The sequence below is a fragment of the Passer domesticus genome, chromosome 11 (assembly GCF_036417665.1).
Source record: "Passer domesticus isolate bPasDom1 chromosome 11, bPasDom1.hap1, whole genome shotgun sequence".
In the NCBI taxonomy this organism is placed as follows: Eukaryota; Metazoa; Chordata; class Aves; order Passeriformes; family Passeridae; genus Passer; species Passer domesticus.
In genome coordinates, this window is record NC_087484.1 from 4,291,987 (window position 1) to 4,314,921 (window position 22,935).

General features: G+C 48.4%; 1 protein-coding gene across 5 annotated transcripts in view; it reads right to left on the minus strand.

The window, feature by feature from the left end:
• Positions 1-14,545, minus strand: part of TNIK (TRAF2 and NCK interacting kinase) — a 148,158-nt gene extending 133,613 nt beyond the window's left edge. For 2 of the 5 annotated variants that reach the window (XM_064385233.1, XM_064385236.1), the window contains exon 1: positions 14,224-14,544. In XM_064385233.1, the coding sequence (XP_064241303.1) occupies positions 14,224-14,280 (57 nt within the window). In that variant the 5' untranslated portion in view covers positions 14,281-14,544. Of the gene's footprint in view, positions 1-14,223 lie in introns of all 5 variants that reach the window. The other 3 variants (XM_064385234.1, XM_064385232.1, XM_064385235.1) reach the window with 3 other exon arrangements.
• Positions 14,546-22,935: the final 8,390 nt, after the last annotated feature.

The following is a 22,935-nucleotide window of genomic DNA, read 5'->3' on the forward strand; positions in this document are numbered from 1 at the left end:
TTTGAGCTCTGGTCCACCTTACAGCCTCAGGCTAACAGCAAGAAAGACAAACTACTACAACACCAAGATGCTTTTACAATCCTTTCCTTCTCTGAAGATCTGTGTTGAAAAGGAATATTCATTATGCAGGGAAACCAACTCAACTATCAGCTTTCCCAGACTGCAAGTAATGCAAAGGCAGGATGGACTTTTTGTTCAGGGTAACACCAAGTACCATGCAACTCCAATCCCTTTAGCAGCCATCCCAAGGCTCAATCTCCAGTGCCATATCTCATCACTGCCAGAGACCCAGACTGTTCAGCAATATCCAAACTCATGGCAAGCTGCTGGGCAGTAGCTGCACCTTGGGTTTCCCATATCACTTAGTCTAAACCAGAGACACAGAATGTGATCCTCACCACTGAGCCACTCCAACAGCTCTAACCTGTTGGGTATTATCTCTACATCTGAGTCATCTCCTGAAAATTGACGCCTGCAAGTTATTTCCCTTCCCTCATGTCCCAGACATCACTCTGTGTTGGCAAGTATACAAGAAAAGCATTTATCCAAAGGAATTTGCTCATCAAGACTCGCAGACACTGAAACCACAGGTTATCTAATCTTAGGAGAGCATAGTTTAATGGCCACAACACGGGATGAGAGGCCAAAGGGTCTGACTTCTACTCTGAGCTCTGCTGGGGCTGCAAGGCTCATAAGTGAGTCTAAGGAAGATGTTTGACCATTCCTCACCTCAATTTCCCCTGCTGTGGGACTCTCCTAGCATTCCTTTCCTCACAGGGCATCTTATCTATAAAGTCCTCATTAGCATGTGAAAAGAGCTGTGGATCCCTGGATGTGTAAATAAGGAAAAGTCTGCAGGAGTGGAGAAGCAGCACTGGCCAGGGAGCCTGGAGACATCCTCTTCAGTGTGCTCAGCACACTCCACATCTGTGCTCAGAGAAACACTGAACCCTTTCCCCCTGCAGGGAAGGGAAAAAACAATAATTTCCTTTTTCTTGAGAAAGCTCAGAGGAAAGATTAAATTTTGCATCTCTTAAGTCAAGGAAATCATTCCAGATTCTCCCAACAATATCAAGAGACCCTACCATTTCTGGAGAGCCACCTGCAGAACCACCTCACAGACACTCCCCACACAACAGGACAACCCTCCCTGTCCCACCCTTTCTCTGGATGCCACTGAGTGGCAGAACTGGACTGATCAGGAGGAAAACTAGAGGTCTACTCTCAGTGTTCTGCAAATCTGGAAGGTGGGGAAAATCCAGACCTGGCAGAGGTGAAACCAGAGCTGCACTGCCAGGGTCTCACAGCACGGCTCCTGCTGGGGGCCACAAAGGGCGTCTGGTGTTAAACTCCCACTTGGAAAACAACTGAATATCAACAAGCCAGCTGGTGTTTCAGCTCTTTTGGGAAGGAAATAAGAGTTATCCCCATTGGACTTGCTCCCATCTTTCCCAGCTGCCTCAGTTAACCTTGAAGGCAGATCACACCAACCAGAGCAGTGCCAGAAACAGCCAAGCACCAGCTGGAACTGCTCCAGTAGAGCAAGACCTCTGCCCCTAAGATTGGTCCACAAACCTCCTGCTTTCTCCCAAGTGACATAAGACAATGCAGTGAAGGACAGAAGAAATGTCCACTCTGATCTAGCCATGTGGAACAGACAGCTCTCAGCGGAGCAGCTGGCTCAAGAATTTGAAGAAAAAGCAAAAAAGGCTCAGCTCTTTTTAAGAGGAAAATGTCCCACTGTTCCATAATTAATGGAAAGCAGAAGAGGTTTTATGGACTTGTTGAGAAACGAGGGTGAGCATTAGAAAGCACTTTTCAGTATTTCATGATCACAAGGTGAGCTGCTTGCATAATACTGCCAAAGAACATGAATGCTGATATCACAAGGCAGTTATGAAACTTGGGCTTTAAATACTGAATAACAATAACTCAGTAATTAAGTCTCATAAGTAATTTTTTTTTTTTCCCTTAACTGCAAAGTAGATGCTGCAACCTTCAGCTGAGGTAGGTCTGTCCTCTCTGGCAAGGTTTACACACGATGGATGTCCTCTGCTCCCACCACCTCACAGCACCAGGGATCCATCCCATCCCAGAGCCTCCCTGCCAGCCACATCCTTTCTTCAGGCCTCCCACTCCTTCAGGAGAGGCTTCAAGATCACAGCAAGGGTCATGCTGTGAACCTGTGAGGGGCAGGAGGGTGAGGGAATAAACCTGAATAACTGCATTCTGCCAGTGAACTGCTAAACCCCCAACAAGCTCTTCAGTCTCCTCAGGATGTTTTTTGACACAAGTACACATTCTTGTGAATTACACCAGCGTGACCAGGACACGCAGTCTCCTGCACAAGACACACAATATAGAGCAGCAAAATGTCATGAAAATCAAGGGCAAATGAACACAGAAGACAGCCCTCCCCCTAACACCACTTCTATTTTTAGGCAGCCATATTAGCTTGGAGCACTTTTACTCGTTTCTGATAATGAGCAGAGCTTTTGCATCTTCTCTCGAGGACATTTCATCTGTGCAGGCACTTTGCTGTACACCAGCAGCATGGAAGAGGTCACACCAACAGGTGAAAACAAACCCAGGATTTATTGTGAAAGGGCCTTGAGAAACCAACTCCAGCTTTGAACTTCTGCCCTTTCTCACTGGTCAACCCCACTGCTCCATTTTTGGGGGGGTATGGTCTGCCCACCTGCAAGGTGTGCCTCCATTTCAATCACAAGATGAACTTTTGCCTATTCAAGAGGCCTGATGAGGGCTCCTGAGAGCTCCCACAGCAGCAGGAGAGCTATGCTAAAGCAGGAACTTGATAAAGAATCAGGTGATCATTATCAAACCAGCAAGACAAAACACAGATGTGCTCAAGATCTGGGCTCCACTGTGCTGGCAGTTTCTCTTCAGGAAATAACATTCCTTCACCCCTCAGAGAGAGCTATTCCTAAGGTACTACACACAATTTTCTGCCATGCAACCAACTTGCACATTCAATATCCTTTGGTTGCCTTAGACTCCCTTGATAGGAACATCCAAGTGTGAAGTTCTCTTCCTTCAGGTGCATTCCTTCTCATCCCCTCTCACCTCAACCTTCCTCCACAGCCCTTCACCATCACCCTCCTGTCTCCTTGTGCCCACACTGGTGCTGCCTGAGGCAGCAAGATCCTGTATGGACACCAGTCCCGTCTGGATTGCCAACAGGCAAAGTCCAGAGGGCAAGATATACCTTGGAACTGGTGGCAGAAGAGATAGTAGAAGTAAGGCAGCTTCTTTCCTGGAAAATGAAAACATGGCACAAGCAGCTCAGGGATATCTGTTTTATCACTCAGGGAAGAAGGCAGGCAAAGCCTCACACATTTATCTCCATTTTTTTCTTCTGAATTTTCAATAAGCTACTTGAAGTCTTCTATTTACCCTTTGGATTATGGTCTTTCAAGAAGACCTTTTTCCATGCTTCTCTACAATTATGAGATCTAGGGAAAAATACTCCCCTTTCAAGTTAACTTCTGGTGTCAGCACTTCACAGAATTTTCTAATTTAGACTACAGACAAAATCATGAGGCTTCTGTCAATGAGAAACCCCCTCCCAAGCACAGGAGCTGGTCACTTCTTGGTGAGCTCCTGCCCCTGGTCACAAGCACCTCCACACCAGCCTCTAACTTCTTCTGGGGATTGTGAAATCTCATTTATTGAGGAAAAACACTAGCTCAGTAAGAGGAAGCATTTAATACAGCTAGTAGATGATTAACACGCGAGTGCTCAAGTCAATTGCTGCAGGAGCACTGCGAGTTCCTAAGGCCATAAAAAACTTCTCACACGTCAGAGGCAAGGAGCTCACGGGGAAGCTGTGCCTGGCCAAGCCCTCACTGCATGGGACCACAGGCTGCAGCTCTTCATCTTCCTCCCCCAGGCCCCTGCTGCAGGTCTCCATCAGTGGTACCCCAGGGACCTTCCCACTGAGTATTTTATTCCCATCTTCACATTCTCCCATCAGCCAGGATGGCTCCAAGACCTCCCTCCCCATGCTCCGTGGAGGTTTCATGCCCTATGCACAGCTGAGCACCCATTAACCCACCTTCCTCCCTCCCTCTGTCCCACCAGCAGGCACTTGCCCTCTGGCCAGCCCAGCCATCTGGCAGGAAGGAAAGTTATCAGGGTCCCCACCCTCGGGCAACAGCATGTCAAGGCAGCCCTGGGGAGGAGAGCTACACGGTGTTTTGTGGCTCTTTTAAACCAAGGCCAAAGAAGCAGCAACATTTCTGCTCAGGACCTTTGCCTTTTCATGCCAGAGCCAAGTAAAGATGCTGCAGTGCTCTTAAGTATCAGCTACTTCTAGGCAATAATATCCTGAACACCCATCCTGGCTTTTACAGAGCACAGTGAAGAAGTTACAGCGATTTGGCACTTTCTCCTTAACAGGCCATCATTAACAAATGACTCATATTATATTGCAGTGTGAGTCATCTTGGCAGAGGTCACACACGTAAGTGACAACTAGTCTTCAATTATTTCCTTCAAGTTGAATTAAAGGTGCATTGTTATGCTAATTTTGCATCTCCTCCATCCTATCTTTCCTTCAACTGTCTCCAGAGCAACCTGGGATTTCAGTTCATGGTCCAAACTACCTCTGGAAGAGCTCTTTCACCAGGGTGTTGTTACAGGTATTCACAAAACAGGGAGATGCCAATGGAAAGGCTTCTGGATGGGCTTCCAGCTATGGCAACTAATAGGTAAAGCAGCTCTCCATCCATCCATCCATCCATCCATCCATCCATCCATCCATCCATCCATCCATCCATCCCTGCTCCACAAGGACGATGAGATGCTGCTCCTGCCATCTTCCACTCTGTTCATGCTTTTTTGTAGCAAATGCCCAGGGCCCTGGGGCTTGCCCAGAGCTCAAACACAACCACCTCCAGGCTGCCACATCACATACCTGGCTCCAAGAGCAGGGACAAAGCTCAACAAGCAAAATCGCTTCAAATTATGCCCAGCATCTTATGAATATTGAAGAAATTGTTACATGGCTGATGCAAGAAGGAGCATTTTCAGCCATTTTCTGTTTTTTACCAGGCAGCCCCCTATTTCAGCCTCTCCTCTTCAGAATGTGTCCATCACAGGTGCCCAACCAGGGCACCAGGTGCAGACAGCATCCCTGCCAGGGCAGGGCACGGTCACTGAAGGACACTTGGCTCAGAAAACAGAGTTTTGCCCATTAGGAAACACAGCCATTACGAGCCTGGTCACCAGTGGAGCATTCTGTTTACATTTATAGCAGTCAAACACAGCCACACTGGCTGCGAGGATCACTTTGGAGAGCATTTGTAAACTGCTCTCACTACTGGAATCCCATTTAGCTATTATAGCCTCTTCAGCCATACCAACAGGCTGATTCCCCACAGAATGGCAATGGGAAGAGCAGAGTCATCACACTATTTACTGAAGCTAATCAATACATAAAGGCTGAAGATTTATTGCACTGAAGACAGCCTGTCTGCATGGCCAGAAAATGCATTTAAAATCCTTTTCATTTAGTTGCTTTCGCCTCTGGTTCTTCTTGAGAAACATTTGCCTTGCACACCCATCTTTCTTTCCTTCCCAAATGGTGGCACCTGCAAACACCTGAGAGAAGCCCCTTCCCCAAACACCTACCATGAGTATTCAGTGGCAGCATAGAACACAAATCCCACAATTTAAGGGCACTGCACCTTCCTTTCCAGCCATTTTTCATGGCTGTTTGGGCATCTCCCATCTGAGTGAATAGCCTGGGAAATTCTGGCCTGTTTTGAAGAAGGTTTATTCACCAGATACAGGGACACAAGCTGTGCCACTCATAGCCACACGCTGCTGTCCTGTTCCACTCAAGAGGGGACAGTTAGAGCCACGCTTATTTTTATTTATATTTGTATCCTTTCTTTTAATACATATAAATAAAAGGCCTTTGTAAATGCCCTGCAAAGCCCAAAGCATATCTGACCTGCTGTGTTTTGGGGGAGACACCCATAGTGCTGAGATTCACAGCACCAGAGATTCACAACCAGTGAGCCACAGCTGGGGGGGTGCACTGAGCTGCACCATCAAAGCTCATCCTCTGGTTCCATCTGGGCTCGTGTTTTGGGGAACAGCAGCCTGGCAGGCAACAGCCAGGAGGCTCAGTGCTCCTGAAGCACTGATGGTAATTAAAACAATCAACATCTGGTAAGTGACACATTTGTTTTGGCCACTATACCAGCTACATGGCCCCAATGTAAAAGAAATATACAATGGTTTTTAAGCTCATCCTCCACCATGGGCAGAGATGCCACCCACTAGACCAGGTTGCTCCAAGCCCCATCCAACCTGGACTTGAACACTTCCACACATGGATCATCTGTCATTTCTCTGGGCACTTGTCCCAGTGCCTCACTACCCTCTTAATACTGCTAAGGAAGTCTGCAGTGAGGTAGGGAGGAGATCTGCACTTTCACTTTTGCCAGTTTATCTCAAAATCACACTAAGCTTTTATGCCTTTGTATGAAAGAAAGAGGAAGAGACAAATATATTCTGATGTACAGGAAGATTTCTATTGTTGCCTGGACATCAAACAGCACCCAATTAGTCCTGCAAGGATCTGACCCACAAATTATGAAAATAAATGCCTCTGAAGCTTTGATCTCTTGTATTTCTATAGCAAGCTACAGCAGTTATTAGACACATTTTATTAGGCTCAAGCTGTGCGATCTTTTCCTCAGCAAAGGCTCTACCACCTCCAATGCATCCTAAAGTCACCATCCAGCAGATTAAGGGCATGATCCCAAACAGTCACTTCTGTCATGCACTAAACACATGACTCAGCTGGCAGTAGGCTTTTTCCTGCTGAGTTTCAAAATTAGGAGAAAAGGGAATTTTTAAAAGGAAGGGGAGGGGAAACTGTCAGCCACATAAATTTTTTACTTTTCTTGTTAGCTTATAAAGGAATATGCATGTGAGGCAATATCCCTGGTTTTTAAAGAGCATTGCTTTTAGAACAATTTACTGTTCTGCAATCAACACTTTCTGCACCCTGAAATGCCACTGCTGGAGGGAACAAGCAAAAACTGTAACAAAAGGTTCTGTGCACTCTGAAGCTGAAAACCACACGTGCGCTCACGCAAGCAGAAACACCCACCCTCGCTGCAGCAGCAGCGCTCGGAGCCAGGAGGATGTGGAGCTTGCACTGCTCAGGCTTTGCTCAGAGGAGCAGCTCACAGCAGCACAAAGCAGGCAGGGACCGTGCCTGCCACAGGGCAGGGCTGATTTTCACCTGAGTGCATCCCTAGGAAGGATGGGAAGGTGTCACCCACCCAGGTGACACCTCGCTGACTGGCAGTGGATGGTGTTTGCACGAAGCCATGGACATCTGACAGGGCTCCTGTGGCAGGGCAGAGCTGGTTACCCACAGCAGAGCAAAGGGAACACCTTCTGCTGGCCAGGGTAACTCACCTTCTGAGTGTGGGGGCAGGACAGGCTGCTGGCTGCCCTCGGATGGAAGCAGGAGCTGGTATCCAACCTGGCCATTCCAGTGCTGCCCGCCTGATTACCATCATTTATTGCCAACACACAACCTTGAACCTCTGGCAAGCACTGCAGCAAATTAACATGGAAAAGTGACATTCTGGATCAAAGGGAAAGGTCTTCTGATTGGCCATTACAAAATAAAAATCAAGTGTGAAGAGAGATGGAACTGATGCCAACTAAACTTCTTATCAGTGTTTTCCAACCTTGGTGGCTTTTTCTCTCCTTTCACTAAGGAGCCACTGCAGGAGCTCCCCAGGGCTGGGGGCTCATGTGCTGGGCATCCTCATCCCAGGGCAGGAAGGGGATGCTCAGCCCTTTGCAGGGCTCATCTAGAGACAGCCATGCAGGAGGAATGCAGGCAGAGGGGGAGTATCCCTTTTCCAAGGACCATGTTCCTTAGCCAGCACTCCTTTAGAAATCACAAACAATTTACATGGAAAATATCAAATCTCACATAAATTGTCTTCCTGAGCCCAGAGCAGACTGACCATCACTTTCAGTGTGCAGCCACAGTTCAATGTGACAAAACAGGACAGGGGAAGGGGGCTGGGGAGAAGGAAATTAAAGCTACTGGCTTTCTCAATGGGAAATACAACCTCTCACCCAATGGAGGTCCTAATGATTTAGGCTTGTGGGTTTTAATCTGCACCCTGCTTTAATGGCTGTGTGAAAGGTAACAAAGAAGACACCTGAGCATCAGCAAACAGAAACCTCCTGATGGAGGCTCTGCACCTGCAGAGCAGTCAGGGCCAAAAAGGCCACCAGCAGGGAGAAAGGATGAGCCAAAGTCCTGGCAGAGTGGATGCTGGTCTGCCCCTCACTCCACAAGGCTCCTGGTCTCTTCTGTAGCTGGCAGCAAGGGAAAACAACATGTGTGCTCCCCTGGCAGCCCAGGGCAAGCAGCTGCCTTCAGGTGGTAGGTCCTGAACCCTCAACACCATCCTCCACACCCCAAGGCACACGAGTTTTTGCCAAAGCTGTTTCTCCACACCATGCACCCTTTTGCCTGCTGGTAGCTTTCCCTGGGGAAGCACAGGAAATCTAGCAGGATTCTAACCCTTCATAGATGAGGCATGAAGAAATGAGGCAGGGATCAATAGCCCGTCCTTGGTCTGCAGGTCAGAGTGACAGAACTCCCACTGGTGTCTATAATTACCCTTGCAAAGGGTAAGGGTGCTTTAGGAGGAGTCAAGCAAGGGTTTGCAGGGAGCAGCTCAGAGCCTGAGCCCAGCAGCTTTGCCTGACCTGGCCTCACATGAATGATGATTTCCAAGGACACCTCTTCACAGCTGGGTGATTCATCCATGGGGATTTACATACAGATCAAATGGAAACTCCTCCCTCACCCCATACAGACTGTACCACTACATCTAAGAGCCTGGCATATAAAAACTACCTTCAGGTAGCAAGGTTAAAATCCTCCTCTAACTCCTCCTTGTCACATGCACTAAAAACAGACCCTTTATTTTAAATTTGCACACCAACCAAATGCTCTTTGCTGCTTCAAAGCTTGATTCAACAAAGTGCTTGTGCTCAAATTTCAGTCTGCTCAAGCATATATTTTTCCATAAATATTCACTCCAAATTATTAATTTTTATGGCTGCCCAGCAAAGGAACACTAGTGAGAACAGAGAGCTCTCCATGCCTTCGAACACACCATACACTGCTGGGGTGTGGAAGAACTGCAAAGACGAGGAAGACCACTGCTGAAGAGTAACTGCAGAAGAATGGCAGCTGGGCTGCACAACTCCAAAAGGCAGAGAAAAGAATGCAACCAACCCCAGAGAAAGATCTGACAGGAGACAGACCCTTTTCCACTGTAACTTCTCATGAGCACACACAAGAACATGCACAGGTGCATAGAGGACACATTTGCACCAGTGGCTCAAGGAATGGAGTTGAACATTGCCATCTCTTTGGGATTATTTAAATTAGAAGAAAGATTTAGATTAGATGTTAGGAATAAATTATTTTCTCAGAGAGTAGTAAGGCACTGGAACATGAAACCCGGAGAAGCTGTGGATGCCCCATCCCTGGAATTGTTCAAGGCCAGGTTGGACAGCACTTGGAGCAACCTGGTCTAAGGGAAGGCGTCCCTGCCCATGGCAGGGGTTTTAGAACTAGATGAGCCCTGAGGTCCCTTCAACCCAAACCATTCTACTGTTCTGTGATTCAGGACCAGTATTCTTCTGCAGTTTTATGGTTTAGAACTCAAAAGGCTCCAAAACAGACAAAGCACATGGATACTGTCATGCTCCATAGCTCACATGCACACTGAATGACAATGGAAGAAGACAGATTAAGTCCCCGATGGAATACTCTTGAGAGTGTCTTTCCTCAGGAACTGAGAATACATATATTTATTTGTTGAACACCTGCCCCAAATTTTGCAAAGTTATTTGCAAAAATAATATTAAATTATTTTAATTTTAAATTAAATATTAATTTGCAAAGTTATTTGCAAATTTAGCATTATCATGTAAAATACAGTAAAATAAGCTTTCCATATATTTTTTTTTCTTTAATCTCTAGAAGTCATCCCCAGTCAAGTTTGCTCCTCTTTCTGTTTAGGAAGGTGACCTTTACAAAAGCTGTTCAAATTCCGTTGAACTACAATTTTTTTTTAAAAGGTGCTGGAAGAAACCTAAAATAATGCTGCCAGAGTAATGCTCCTGAGTGGTGGCTTGCAGTGCTTATCCCACAATAGAGCTTCTCCTAAATCTTTAATGATGCTGAAATATGCCATAAACTGACAAAGTTCTAGAAACAGGACAATGCCAGCATGTTTGAGTTTTGTGGGTTTTTAACATGTCAGCTTTTATCTTCATTGACAGTGATCAACTAATGCAAACAAAGGGCCACTGAAACTTCACTTCTATACAAAGCAAGCTAAAGGAAGAGTAGTGACATTTTTGGGTTTCATCCAATTCTTCCCAGCAACAGCTAATACTCACCGGCTCCTTAAATTCTGTGCTGTCTCCACTCCAAGCCTGAGCATTAAAGGCCAGGCTTTTCCAAAACAATAAACGATTTTAGGATACAGTTTCCAAAGAGTGCATGGTCAGCACTTCACTGAAGTAAACAACAAAAGCCTGGCATTTGTTAATGAGTTCAAAACAAAAGCAACGTCCAGGTACATGAAGAAAACAATTGCTTCTTCCCCAAAAAGGCTATTTTTGAACTCCCTGCCTTGCAGGAAACGCTTAGACAAGCTGTACATCCCAGGTGAGCCTGGTGCCCTATGCCCAGGGCGAGCCCCTGCCCGCAAGACAAGCAGCAGCTGCGAGCAGGAGGGATTGCTGGCCCCAAGCCAGACCCAGCCCAGGGGTTATCAGCTCCCTGGGAAAGGTTTTCCTCCCCGAGATCTTTTATAACCTCCCACACACCTTGCAAAGCAACTCAGATGAATCCAGCTGTGGCAGCTACTGCAGAAGAGCACCACTGCTGAGTACATCAGCCCAGCCCTGCAGATGGATGCAGCAGAGGAAAAGCTATTGACCTGAATATTTGAGAAGGATCAAGGCCACTGCCTTCAGCAAGAGATGACAGGCTCTTGCATTCGCTGAGATGAAAAAAAAAGGGGGGGAAAAACAAACCCAGCCCCATCTTTCTGCTCTCTCCTACTGGGATCAGCTGTGCATTTCCCACCACAGACCGTGGCCCACTGCATCCCTCCTCACACTCTCTCTCATTTTATTGCAAAAATCTGCTTCTCCAACATGCCTGTCAACAGCCTGTGCAAATCCCCCTGTTAATCATTATTTGCTAATAACACTGCCAGGTCACCTGGCTATTAAACATGCTGAGTGGGCTAGCAAAAATATCTCCTTGCCCATACAAAAGGGATTATAATGTAGTTTATCTTATCCCCTTGCCAGTACACTATGCAGCGCTACCTGTTCGATGGCCTCATTGTTTTAAATTACAGTTTTCTGCAACATTAACGATCCTCATTAGCAGCACCACCACTGGAAGATCTCTGCTTTAAGAACCCTTCCTATGCTGGCACACTCAGTCCTCTGCACCCACAGGGGCACTCCTGGGTACCAGGGCAATGAGCACAGTGCCAGTGATGGACAGAAACATGTCAGAGAAGGCAGGAGCCAGCCCCAAGTGCACTTACTCGATGCACCAGGCGTGCATTTTAATCAGAATTCAGTGCTTTGTTCCTGGCCCAGCCTCCAGCACGTCGAGCAGATGCACTGCTGCCTGGAGCCCGGCTGTGTGGCCAAAATAAACTCCACAGTGTGGCAAAAACGGGAGCTCCTGCCACCTCCTATGTCACCTTCCAGCCCAGATCTATAAATCCCACCCCACAAGCCCGTGGGCAGTGGCAAACTGAACTGAGTGATGGTGTGCAGGGTTCTGCTTGTGCTCAGCCTTCAACAGCACGCTGCCATCCTGCAAACCCACCTCCCTTCCCTGGGACAGCAGGAGGGAAGCCAAAGCAAAGGCAAGTCAAAGGCTCACTTTTCTCTCACTGATTTGTCTGTGGCTCCTAAGTCTCAGCCTCCTGGAGCATTTCAGTGACTCAAACCCAGAGATAAGTGTCCTGAGCGCTTCCTTTCCCTGCTGCTGGGGACGAATCGCCGGATTTTTGAGTCACTACCTGCTCCCAGCATTTCACAGAGTCACCTCTCAGCCCTTCAAACACACAAGCAGCACAAGAGCAACATCTCCTCCACCCAGGCTCATCTACAAACCCACTGCAATGTGACACTTCTTTTCTGATATATAAAAATTTTGCAAGGCTTGGGGAATTACTCCTCCCTGCCATGTTTTGTGCTCAGGCAGCAAATTTACTATCGATTTCTGATTCAGACCCCACGGAATGATTCACGCTTCGTGCCCTATCCGCTGAATTTACGACCTTTAACAATTATTCTAAGTGCTGGAGGAGCTTACTTTAGAAGAAGATCTATTCCTTGGCAAATTAAGCTCCTATTCTTGTCTCGTTTGCAAACCACCACATCTCTCATCATTTACAGGAAAGTGCCACAGCAGGTCTGTCCCCCTGAGAGGCAGCAGCCCTGTGCTGGCAGAGTGGCCACTGCTGGGCAGGGTTTTGCTGTCCCACCCCGGTGTCACTCAGGGTTTTGGGTCCCCGTGTCTCGGGTTACCCTGCAATGCCAGCACTGCTCTGCTCACCGACCAGGCGCTGGGTCTCAGGGGGAGGGAGGGAATATACATTTCCTCCTAAAGCGAAAACAAAACCCTGACTGTAGCTGGTGTGCATTGCTATTAAAAAGCCACGAACAGGAAAAAAAAATCAGAACAAAACAAAACAAAAAAACAACCTAAGCACGTGTGGATATGGTTTTAAAAAGAAATGGTATCCTAGTTCAAATACACTTCCCAGCACAGATGTTAAACAAAAAAATTAAAATTAAAAAAAATACCAGAGGGCGGGGAAGGAGGAGAGTGCCCTCTTCTCCCCAAATTACACTGTTCTCCTGAATTAACTCCACCAGCTTCAGCAACCTTTCTCCCCAGGCACTTTCCACCTAAGAAGGGAAACCAGCTCCGGGTCTGTTTTTAAGGCAGATGGTTCCCCCATTCCAATCTCATCTACACGGTGTATTGCTGAGCAATCATTTACACTATTAATCAACCAGAAACTCAACAGAAAGAAAGTAGGGCAAGTGAATAAAGATAGACTTCTCTTTTTTTTTTCCTTGCACTAAAGCAAATAATATTTCTAAAAATACACTTGTTCAAGTCTTCAGCGGATTCTGCTTGATTTTATTTATTTGTCTGTGCAGCGGGTTTTGTGGAGCAGCCGGGCTGCTGCCTCCCGCATAAATGCTGTTTCTCTCAATGACTCCCCATGCTCGTTCCCAACGAGCTGCTCTCACGGCCGGGGAGGTGGGGAAAAGGAAGAAAGTTACAAGAGAAATGGACCAGGGGGGACATCAGGCCACAGCCCACGCCGAGGCTGACACGTCTGACGAGCCTGACATTTCAAGGGTACATGCTGGGCTTCATTTTCCGGGGGGGTGAGGTGGAGGCAGCGCGCAGGGACACAGCGGGAGAGGGATGGAGAGAGGGATGGGGAGAGGGATGGAGAGAGGGATGGAGAGAGGGATGGAGAGAGGGATGGAGAGGCTGCGGGGCCGGGAAAGCGGGCTCCGGGGCGCAGCTCCGCACCCCGGCGATGCCCGGCCCCGCGCCCCCTGCGTGTCCGCCTGCCCACGCGTGCTGCCCGGGCGGGGATCGGGGCTCGGGGGTGTCCGGCTGGGACCGGCCTCGCGCCCCGCCCGCGGCCCCGCCGCGACACGGGCACGCACACACCTGCGGGGCCCGGCCGGGCACACGCACACACACACGCGCACACACACACATGTGCGGACGCGCACACGCGCACACATGTGCGGATGCACACGCGTGTGGACGCGCGCGCGCGCGGCGGCGGGCACGCACATGCACGCGCACACGGTTATCTTGCCCGCATTTACATACGTGCAGGCGCACATCACACACACACACACACACATAGATACACACAGATACACACACAGACCGAGCCCCGCGGATCCCCCGCCACCGGGGGGTGCATGCATGGATGGATGGATGCATGGATGGATGGATGCATAGGTGGATGGGTGGATGGACAGATGGATGGATAGATGGATGGGAGGGGTGCCGCTCCCGCACGCTCCCCCGCGATCCCCGGCCCTGCGCCTCACCCGCAGCGCCGAGAGGTCTATCTCGTCCAGGCTCCGCGCCGGGGAGTCGCTCGCCATATTTCCGCCGCCGGCCAGGCGGCCCCGCCGCCACCGACCGGGCAGTGGCGGCCGCCGCGGCGCTGGCGCTATTTAACGCCTCTCCTCATGCGGGGCGCCGGGAAGGAGAAGCCGCCGCCGCCGCCCCTGTCCTTCCGCCCGCAGCGCGGCTGCCTAGGGGCGGCCAGGCAGGCAGGGCTCGCCGCGGGCTGCGCCGGGATGGCGGCGGCGGCGGCGCATCGCCGCGCCCGCCCCGCACCGCGCCCGCACGGCCCCGCGCCGCCCCTGTCTGTCACCGCGGGGGCGGCGCCCGACCCGCCGCCAGGGGGCGGCGCCGCGCGGGGGCGGGCTGAGCCCCCTCAGGGCCGGGCGGGGGCTGCGCCGCGACCCGCGGTGGGCAGGCAGGGCATGGCCGCACGGCGGGTGCTGGCAGCCGAGCCCGACGGGCGAGCGGGCGTGGGGACCCTCCCGGGTGCGCACACGGGGTTGTTCAGCACGCAAATCCCCCCTAGACACAGAGAGGTCCCGGCATCCGGGCGGAAAGGCACAGCGGTCTGGGCCGCGTGGGTTCCCCCACACAAGGACAGTGCCTGTGAGGCGCGGTGGGAAAAGCTGCTTCTGCAGGCAGGAGGTGGGAAGCGCCAAGGCCGGAGCGGCAGCCATCCGCCTGCTTGGTGTCCCTCGGGATGCTCGGTGGGATTTGGCCCTGCTGCAGCTGGATGCCGATGGCACACCTGGCTTTGCTGACCTGCTGTGGACCTGTTCCCTCGGCGCTCGGGAGCCATCCCAGCCCTACCAACTGCCAGGCTGGTCCCCAGCAGGAATAAGGGATGGATGCTGTGTTTGGAATTGGCCAAACCGCCTCCCAAGCCAGCAATAGCTAGGTAGAGTCAGCTTTTAGTTTTCCTTATTTCCCCTTTTCGGATGTGGTTCCTGCCAAACCAGGTGCCGTATATAAATATATATGTATAAAAAAATCTGTTGCCTTTGAGAGAACCGTATGGAAGCTGTACTTACAACATCAACTTGTGTCAGGAGCTTACAATATGCAGATCTGGGAAGCGGAAACCCTACACATGAGTCAACTGGCAGGCGGATGGGATTTTCTTACACTCCCTGATTGGGGATGTGCTCCAAAAAGTAATAATAAATGGTATTACAAACGGAGGTGCGGTTGTGGGGAGGCTGCTGCTGCTGCGGGAGGTGCAGCCTCAGCAGGCAGGGCTGCGGGACACGGATGGAGCAAGGGCCAGGAGCGGCTGAAACCTGCCCAGAAACAGCAGCCCGCCCTGCCCGGGCACTGCATCCCTGCCTTACCGCTCGCTAATCCCGACCGCAGCCTTCCAGCTTGCAGGGCTGCGAGGGCGCAGCAGAATGTGATTTTTTTTTGGTGATGAACTGCCCAAGTGGCAGGTAGCGGAAGCCGCACGGGGCTGCACATCACCCGCAGTGACGGCAGCCTGCCTGGATTTAACCCCTTTTCCCAAGCTGGAAATCATCGCTCCTTAATATCGTGCACAGTCAATAGCCATCACTCACATATAAAGAGGTAAATTCGATCAAAATGCTAAACTCAACAAAGTCCCCGATCTTTCGTGGCGTTTTTCTGGACCAGATGTTGTCTGTGTCTGTTCCAGCCCAGGGATTGAAATGTTGCGCTGTAGTTGGGGAGCTGGAAGCAAAACTGCCTGGAAACTGGTAACAAACCAATGCGAGACTTCCTCCTGCTGTCATTGTTCTCAGGCAGAGAAGGGAGGAACAAACAGGATGAGAGAGGATGCTGGCTTGCTCTAATGTGTTTTCCATCCAAGAAAACACAGGATTATTTGTGAAAAACATAAGGATTAATATATGCACATATATATATACATATATATATATGTATGTATGTCTAATCCTGCAAATAGACAGATTGCCCTGATCCTCAGCACGAGTGCCAAGTCCCAAGCTAAGCTGTGATTTAATTATGATCTATCCACTGCCTATAGAGATGGGAAAAATGTAGAGGACACTCCTGTTATCACTGAAATAAGAAATGCATGAAGTGATAGAGGGAAGTGACAGGAAAATCCCAGAGAGGGCTGCTGTTTCCAGGCTGCTTGGAGCAAAATCAGAGCCTTGGAGGGGAGATGTGCACCCGGTGACCTCTGGAGATGCCAGGGCTGCTACGTGGGCTGTACTGCTGCCCAGCCAGGCTGCAGGAAAAGCTTAAACTGAGCAGTCCTTTTTTTGTAGGAAGCTTTTCCCATTAAAAAACTGTTTCCAATTTGTTATTCTTTTAGTTAGACATTTACCAATCTATCTGTGTCTCTCTGTACACTGTTTTTTTTTTTCTGCCAGGAGCATCTAAACAAACCTTGCAGTTACAGTCACCGTGACTCAAAGCAAAGTACTCAGGTTGAACTGGCTCAAAATATTTTGCCATGAGTCATCTCAGCACAAGATTGAGTTTCCACCTGGCAGGTCCCCCCCGGGCACGGCAGCCGGACCCTGCTGTGTCACAGCAGCTCCAGCCAGCACTGGCACAGCTGTGGCTGAGATGCAGCATGGGCAGGGCACCACCGAGCCAAATAAAGGAATGGAGTGACCACATCCCACCCTTCATTAAACAGTAACCATGGAAGAAGCACACAGCCCTCCCGGCTCAGTCCCCACATCCCTCACCAGCTCCATTTCCATTTCTTCTGCCACTCACTGGGATCATTCTGTGACAGGTTATTTTTTTCCCTATTTCATTTCCATTTGGAAAGTGGGGAAATGTGAAAATTCCATATTTCCCACAGGCCTTAGTGAGCAATGAGCACCTTAATGACCCAAAGCTCTGCTGTCAGCGGTGGGGGACCCTGAAATCACTATTTTTGATTTACTCATTGAAGGGCATTAGCCCCCATATAAATTATCCAGGTCATTTGACCTCTGCCTAAAACTAAATTTAATTATCTAACAGTGCCATCACTGTTAATTATATTGTGAGGGGGTGTATATAGAATGAGTAAATCTAAGTGACAAATAAGCCACTGCCCAATTAGCAACAGCTTCAGGTGCTTTGGGCTTTGGATCATTCTTCAAAAGATCATCAAGAAGAGGAATGAAGCAAACAGGGAAGCACATTTGGGCCCCAACATCTGATTTATTCCACAATAATTCGGTGACCATGTGGCCCAATTTTTCTAAATCCAGGCTGGTTTACCCCACTGTTAGCCCATGTAAGACAGTACTTAAAGGACTCTGCCCAAACTGAACAGAGAATGCTGAAAAATTGATACTCTCTAAAATGCATAATAATTGGGATTTAGGCTAACATGCAGCTGTGTTAAAAGAGACTCAGAAATGACTGGCTACATGTGTCCTAACCTCCATCTATTGATCTCAAATGCACTTTAACTGATTCATTATCACTTACTGATTGCTTGTCCTCCTGATGATGTGGGTTCCTCTCCAGGGAGAGAAGTGTTTTTCCATTGCATCCTTGGAGCAGAGCAGGACTATGTGAGTGAACCCTGCTGCCAGAATTTTTCCTATAGCTGTATACAAAAGAAAAATCCCCTGTAAATAGTTCATCACTCCCTTACTTAAGCATTGTGCAAGCACAAACCTCTGTAGTCACTGTGATGGGGGAGTAAATGGAAAATCAGCAAGAGCTCTTTGGAAAGCCCTTCCTCTACAGATTCATACCAGGGAACAGTGTGGTACACTCAAACTGAAAACTCCTGGGGCACCACGGTGAAAGAGACAGGGGATGGTTCACTTCCAGGAGGTTAACTCACCCATAGCACCCTTCCAGGCTGCTGTTCTTCCCCAAAATATTTGACCCTGAGGACCAGCACAGGTTTTCTTTACGCCCCTTCTGTTGCCATTGCATTTGTCTTCTCTTGAGGGCTGCCAGTGTGGGCAAGGACATTCCAGCCTAGAAGCCACCCCCAGCATGTTGCCAAAAGCAGCAGGAGTGCTTGCTGTGCCCGTGCCTGGTTTATGTAGCCTGGCCTGAGCTGAAAGAGGCTTCTCCAGGGTAGCCAGCACCCACATCCTTTGAGGCACCTCTGTATCATTTAGCAGAATGCTAAAATTTAAATGTAAAATTTCAGGTTTTAGCTAAGGCAGAGCTGTATGTAATGATGTGTGTGCCTCCCCAGCAGATGCAGCAGGAGCTGATTCTCTCCCCTCAGCTTGGCTATAGCATCAGGGCTTTCACATGTCCTTTTGGCAATACAATTTTGTGTTGCTATTTGGGAACACTCTGCACTAGTGATGCAGGACTTAGTTTTGTCAATTAACCTCTTTCCTTTGTGCCTCCTCTACAAAGGAAAAAAGACATTAAAGGGCGACCCTGCTCTTCAGGAGAGTGTCAGGTCTTTTATAGTCATTTAAAATGTGCCAATTGTGACTGGTTAGAAACCAATCAAAACCCCATTTTTGCACTGCTTGCAGAAAACCTAACGTGGCCTTGCCCCCAGCAAACCACGTCCCCACATTCCTGCTGAGGAATACTAATCTCTCCTTTCTTTGCCTGCATCTCAGGGATGATATTAGTATGTGTAAGATCCAGAATGCATGAGCTGCCAGAATAAGGACGTTCCCCAGGACCCACCTGCCACAGCAGGGAAGTCCTTTGGGAGCCCCTGCCTATGAATACTGGATTTACAGCCCCATCCACGGGGTGGAACAGCTGCTCCATTTGTCAAGCGCCTTTTATCAAAATTATTTATCATCCCAATACGTTTTTTATGCGGATCAGTCTGGAGCTGAGCTACCCTAAGCCAAGCAGTATTTATTTTCTCTCTTTCCCTTTTCTCTCCTGGGCTGCCTTGCATCCCAAAGACAGCCCCAGGTCTGGGAAACACCTGACCCGAAGCCACCCCCATCTGGCATGAAGCACAGATCAGTAGAACAAGAGAAACTGGCTTCTATCTTTTGTCAAATGCAAATTGCTGAGAGTTAATTAAGACACATTTCAGGAACAGTGAGGTTTGGTTTTTTTGTAAATTATAATCTATCCTGAGGTGTGGGTAGGGTTCAACATCTCTCCTCGGGAAAGGGGTTACAAAACTGGAACTGCAGTTGGCAAACGTGCTGACAACAAGAGTCCCACAGGGCTTCGGTGGCAGCCAGACATTCAGGGTTCTCTGAGACCCATGAGACTGGAGGCAACACAGGTCCAAAACCTCCTGGGCACATATATTTTTCCAGATTTCCCTTTTTATTTTAATGATCAGCGTCTTCACCATGGCTTGTGTGAGATTTGTTGTTCTGCAAAGAAGATAGGGCCACAAATACATGGTGCTTCTGCCTTGTTGGAAGCATGTTGAATACCTACCACTTTCCCCTGCAAAAGGCATAACTATTTTATACACACACACACAAAAAAGAATTTAAAAAAAAAAGAAAAAGAAAGGCTAAACTACAGAATAGACATCATAAGTGTTTTCAGGCTTCCCACTCATCATCGATGCCCAAAGCAAAAGCGAGTCAGAAAACAACTGGAGGTACTTAAAGCAACTCAAAGTAATCGTCTGAGTAGCGCTTAAAGTGTGAGGTTTGAGTAGGAAGATGGAGTTTGAGCCAACTGCTGTTGCCTTTCTGGGGAGGCTTCGTTCAGAGGTGTTTACTTCCTCATGCCTTCATGGAGATGTGGCAGTCTATGAAAGCACTCCTCCTGGAATTAGATGAAAATGGTTTAAAAAAAAAAAAAAAGAAGGAGGGGGATGTTCTAGGTCATGTCATAACATGGAAAAGCTTAAAAAAGCTCACTCAAATATTCACCAAAGGTAAGACGTGCTGTATGCTTAGGAAACGGGTGGAGAATATCAAGGCATGGACTTTCCAACTTGCTGAAAGAGAAAATCTTAACCAGAGCATCCAAAAATACCACTTCAGCATCTCAGAGAGGAGGCACTTGAGTCTGGATTTATATATGGAAGGCCTTCTGCTGCAGGGATGTGGATGGAGGCTGGCTTTGGGCCCAGGAGGTCCTGTAGAGTTTATAGACACTGATTGACACATCTTTACCCAGTGGAGGAAAAGCCAGGAGGAAGGGATAAGGGGATCTTCTACTGGTCAGTAGGAACCTGGGAATGAAGGAGCATCCAAGATGGGAAAAGCATTGCACACTTGTGTGATCTATATATCCTGTCAGCACAAGGATATATAGATCAAAATAAAATGGGTACATTTAAACAAGCTGATGACTTTAGTGTTAACATGTGATTTCTGAATAACTACCAAAACACCAGGCAGGAAACTGTGTGGTTTTGAAAATATCTGTTGAAGGCATTCTACATGTTCACTGGAGTGACTCCATCTTCAGTTAAGAAAGCAGAAAAGAGTGGGCTGATCCTCGGAGCAGGGGGAAACCCTGCCCACATCTGAGCCTGCAGTCTGGGCTCTCATGAGTAGGTTACTACAAGGGAACCATCAGCTGGGAATAGACAGGACACTCAGGAGAACCTTGGTAAGAAAATTAAATCAACCCCGAATGACAAAGTCATGACTGAGACCCAGTTCCTCTGCACCAGTTCTGAGTGGGAAGGATAAGCCAGAAAATTTCCTTTGAAATTCTGTCCCCTACAGGCTCAAAGCAACCACAGTATTAGAGAGACTTTAAAAAGTGTCATTATATATTTAATTAACTCAGAAATTTGTGTTTGTGGCTCCTAGCACATGCAGTACTGCAGCCTGCACAGAGGTTGCCAAGACCTTTGCCACCTCCAAGTGTTACAAGACTCTCAAAAGCACATGGAGATGACTGGGAAGAGACACCCCACAGATGACAGAGATTGAAGACTGACTTCTTTGTCCATCACTGCCATCTGAGGCTGTCAGAGTGGTGCTCCAGCCATGTTCGGTGCAGGGCTCTGGAAAGCTGAGTCATCTCCAAATACCAAGCACATTGTTTGTTACACACACTGCTCTGTCTCTGGTGCTTTGTTACTGGTGCTTTTCTAACCCAGCCTTTGCTGAGGAGTCAGCTGAAAGGCTTGGGGCAGTGGCAAAGGCAGGAGGTGGTTTTGTGCCCTTGGATACTGGAAGAGCTCCAACCTGTCCTGACAGCAAGCATCCTCCTCCCTGGTGCCTGCCAAGGGAGATGTAAAAATGAGCCAGTGGTCCAGCCCACTTTCAAGTCCTACTTGACCAAAGCTGGTTGTGGTGGGTTCTGTCCTGTTGGTTCCCTTCCACCACATGCCTGGACAGAGGGGACAAAGCCATTCTGTAAAATGCACAGAGGGGAGGTGCTGACAGCCCCACAAGGGACCTCTCTGCAAAATTTCTCTGAATTATTTAGTTGTTATAGAAGCTTTCAGTGCTTTACACAACATCTTAAGAAGCAAGCTAGCCGTATCCTGACAGAAAATCCACCATCCTCCGCACAGGCAGGTGGTGGGTTTAGCCCTTTGTGAGCTCTCACAAGCACCAGATGACACACACAGCAAAGTCTGAGTTTTGCATTTGCTGTAGCTGACACACGCTGTTCACTGAAAGAGAATTAGCCTTTTCCTCTGCAAAACTGAGCATTAAGAGCTAGTCCAGCTGCTAGTAAATGGCAATTAGGCTGCTAAAAGCCCAGGTTGCTTGTGAAAAATAGGGCTTGAGCTCCTGAAACACGCAGGCCCTCTTTCAGCTTGGTTTTTCATTACTTTTCAGTCTCTAACTTGATCTAGCGTTAGAGCTGAGATGCAGCTGGCCTGGGATTACCCATTAAAATAATGAAAAAACCTGTAAGACAACTGTAAGACAACAATTTCTTCCAGGCATGCAAAACAGTTGTGTTTGCCCTTACAGAATTGCCTGGGTTTGTTTCAGGTCCTGGCTTTGTAGATAAAGGAATGTGAGAACGTAGCAAGCACATCAGCCTTATACTGAGTTCAGATTAAGCGCAGCAAAACCACCAGCACAGCAGCCATTTAGTCAGAAAGAAAGAAACATATGGGGTCAGGGTGACATTATCTCACGTGGCACTGAAGGGAAATGTCCCCTCAGATTATCACAAGAGGCTGGGCACTTTCTAAAACACACCCGGGTGGGTGGATGTGCCACATCGGAAAATTGTAAAAAAATTCTGTGTGTCAGTAAATCCTCTGTTAAATTCTCTTTGCAGATGTTGATATAAACAACAGTTATGATAAACAAAAGAGGGGGGAACACAGGCCTGCTTGGCAAGGGTGGGTCTTCCAAACAGCGTGTCTGAAGTGTTTCTGTGGAGACATTTTGCTTGATTTTTCTCCCAGCTCTCACCAGATTCAGCACTTTTGCAGGTCTTGGAACCTCCATATATGACTTTCAGCTCTTATTTTAAAATAAACAACTGGAATTCATAGCCTTTGGGAAGCAATAGAGTATGATCCCTGAGAGGGTTAAAGAAACTGAAGTTCAGGTGACCTGAGGGTGGAGGTGATGGGACTGGTGAGGTCCCAGGTCAAAGAGACCATCCGTCCAGCATGAGGAAGGCTCTGCAACCCCTCAGCTCCACTCCAGCCTTGCTGTAGCCTTGCCAGAATAAAATATTGGAAATGTGGGTGACAGCTTAGATTACACATCGTTAGAAACAGCCAGGATAATCTGCCTCCAGCTCCCTAAAAGGAAATCTTTAGCTAACAAACATGCTCCAGCCTTTTGAGCTGGCAGATAACGATGGAACAGTGAATAAAACAGAGCTGGATACCAGGGAAGTGGTGCCGTGCA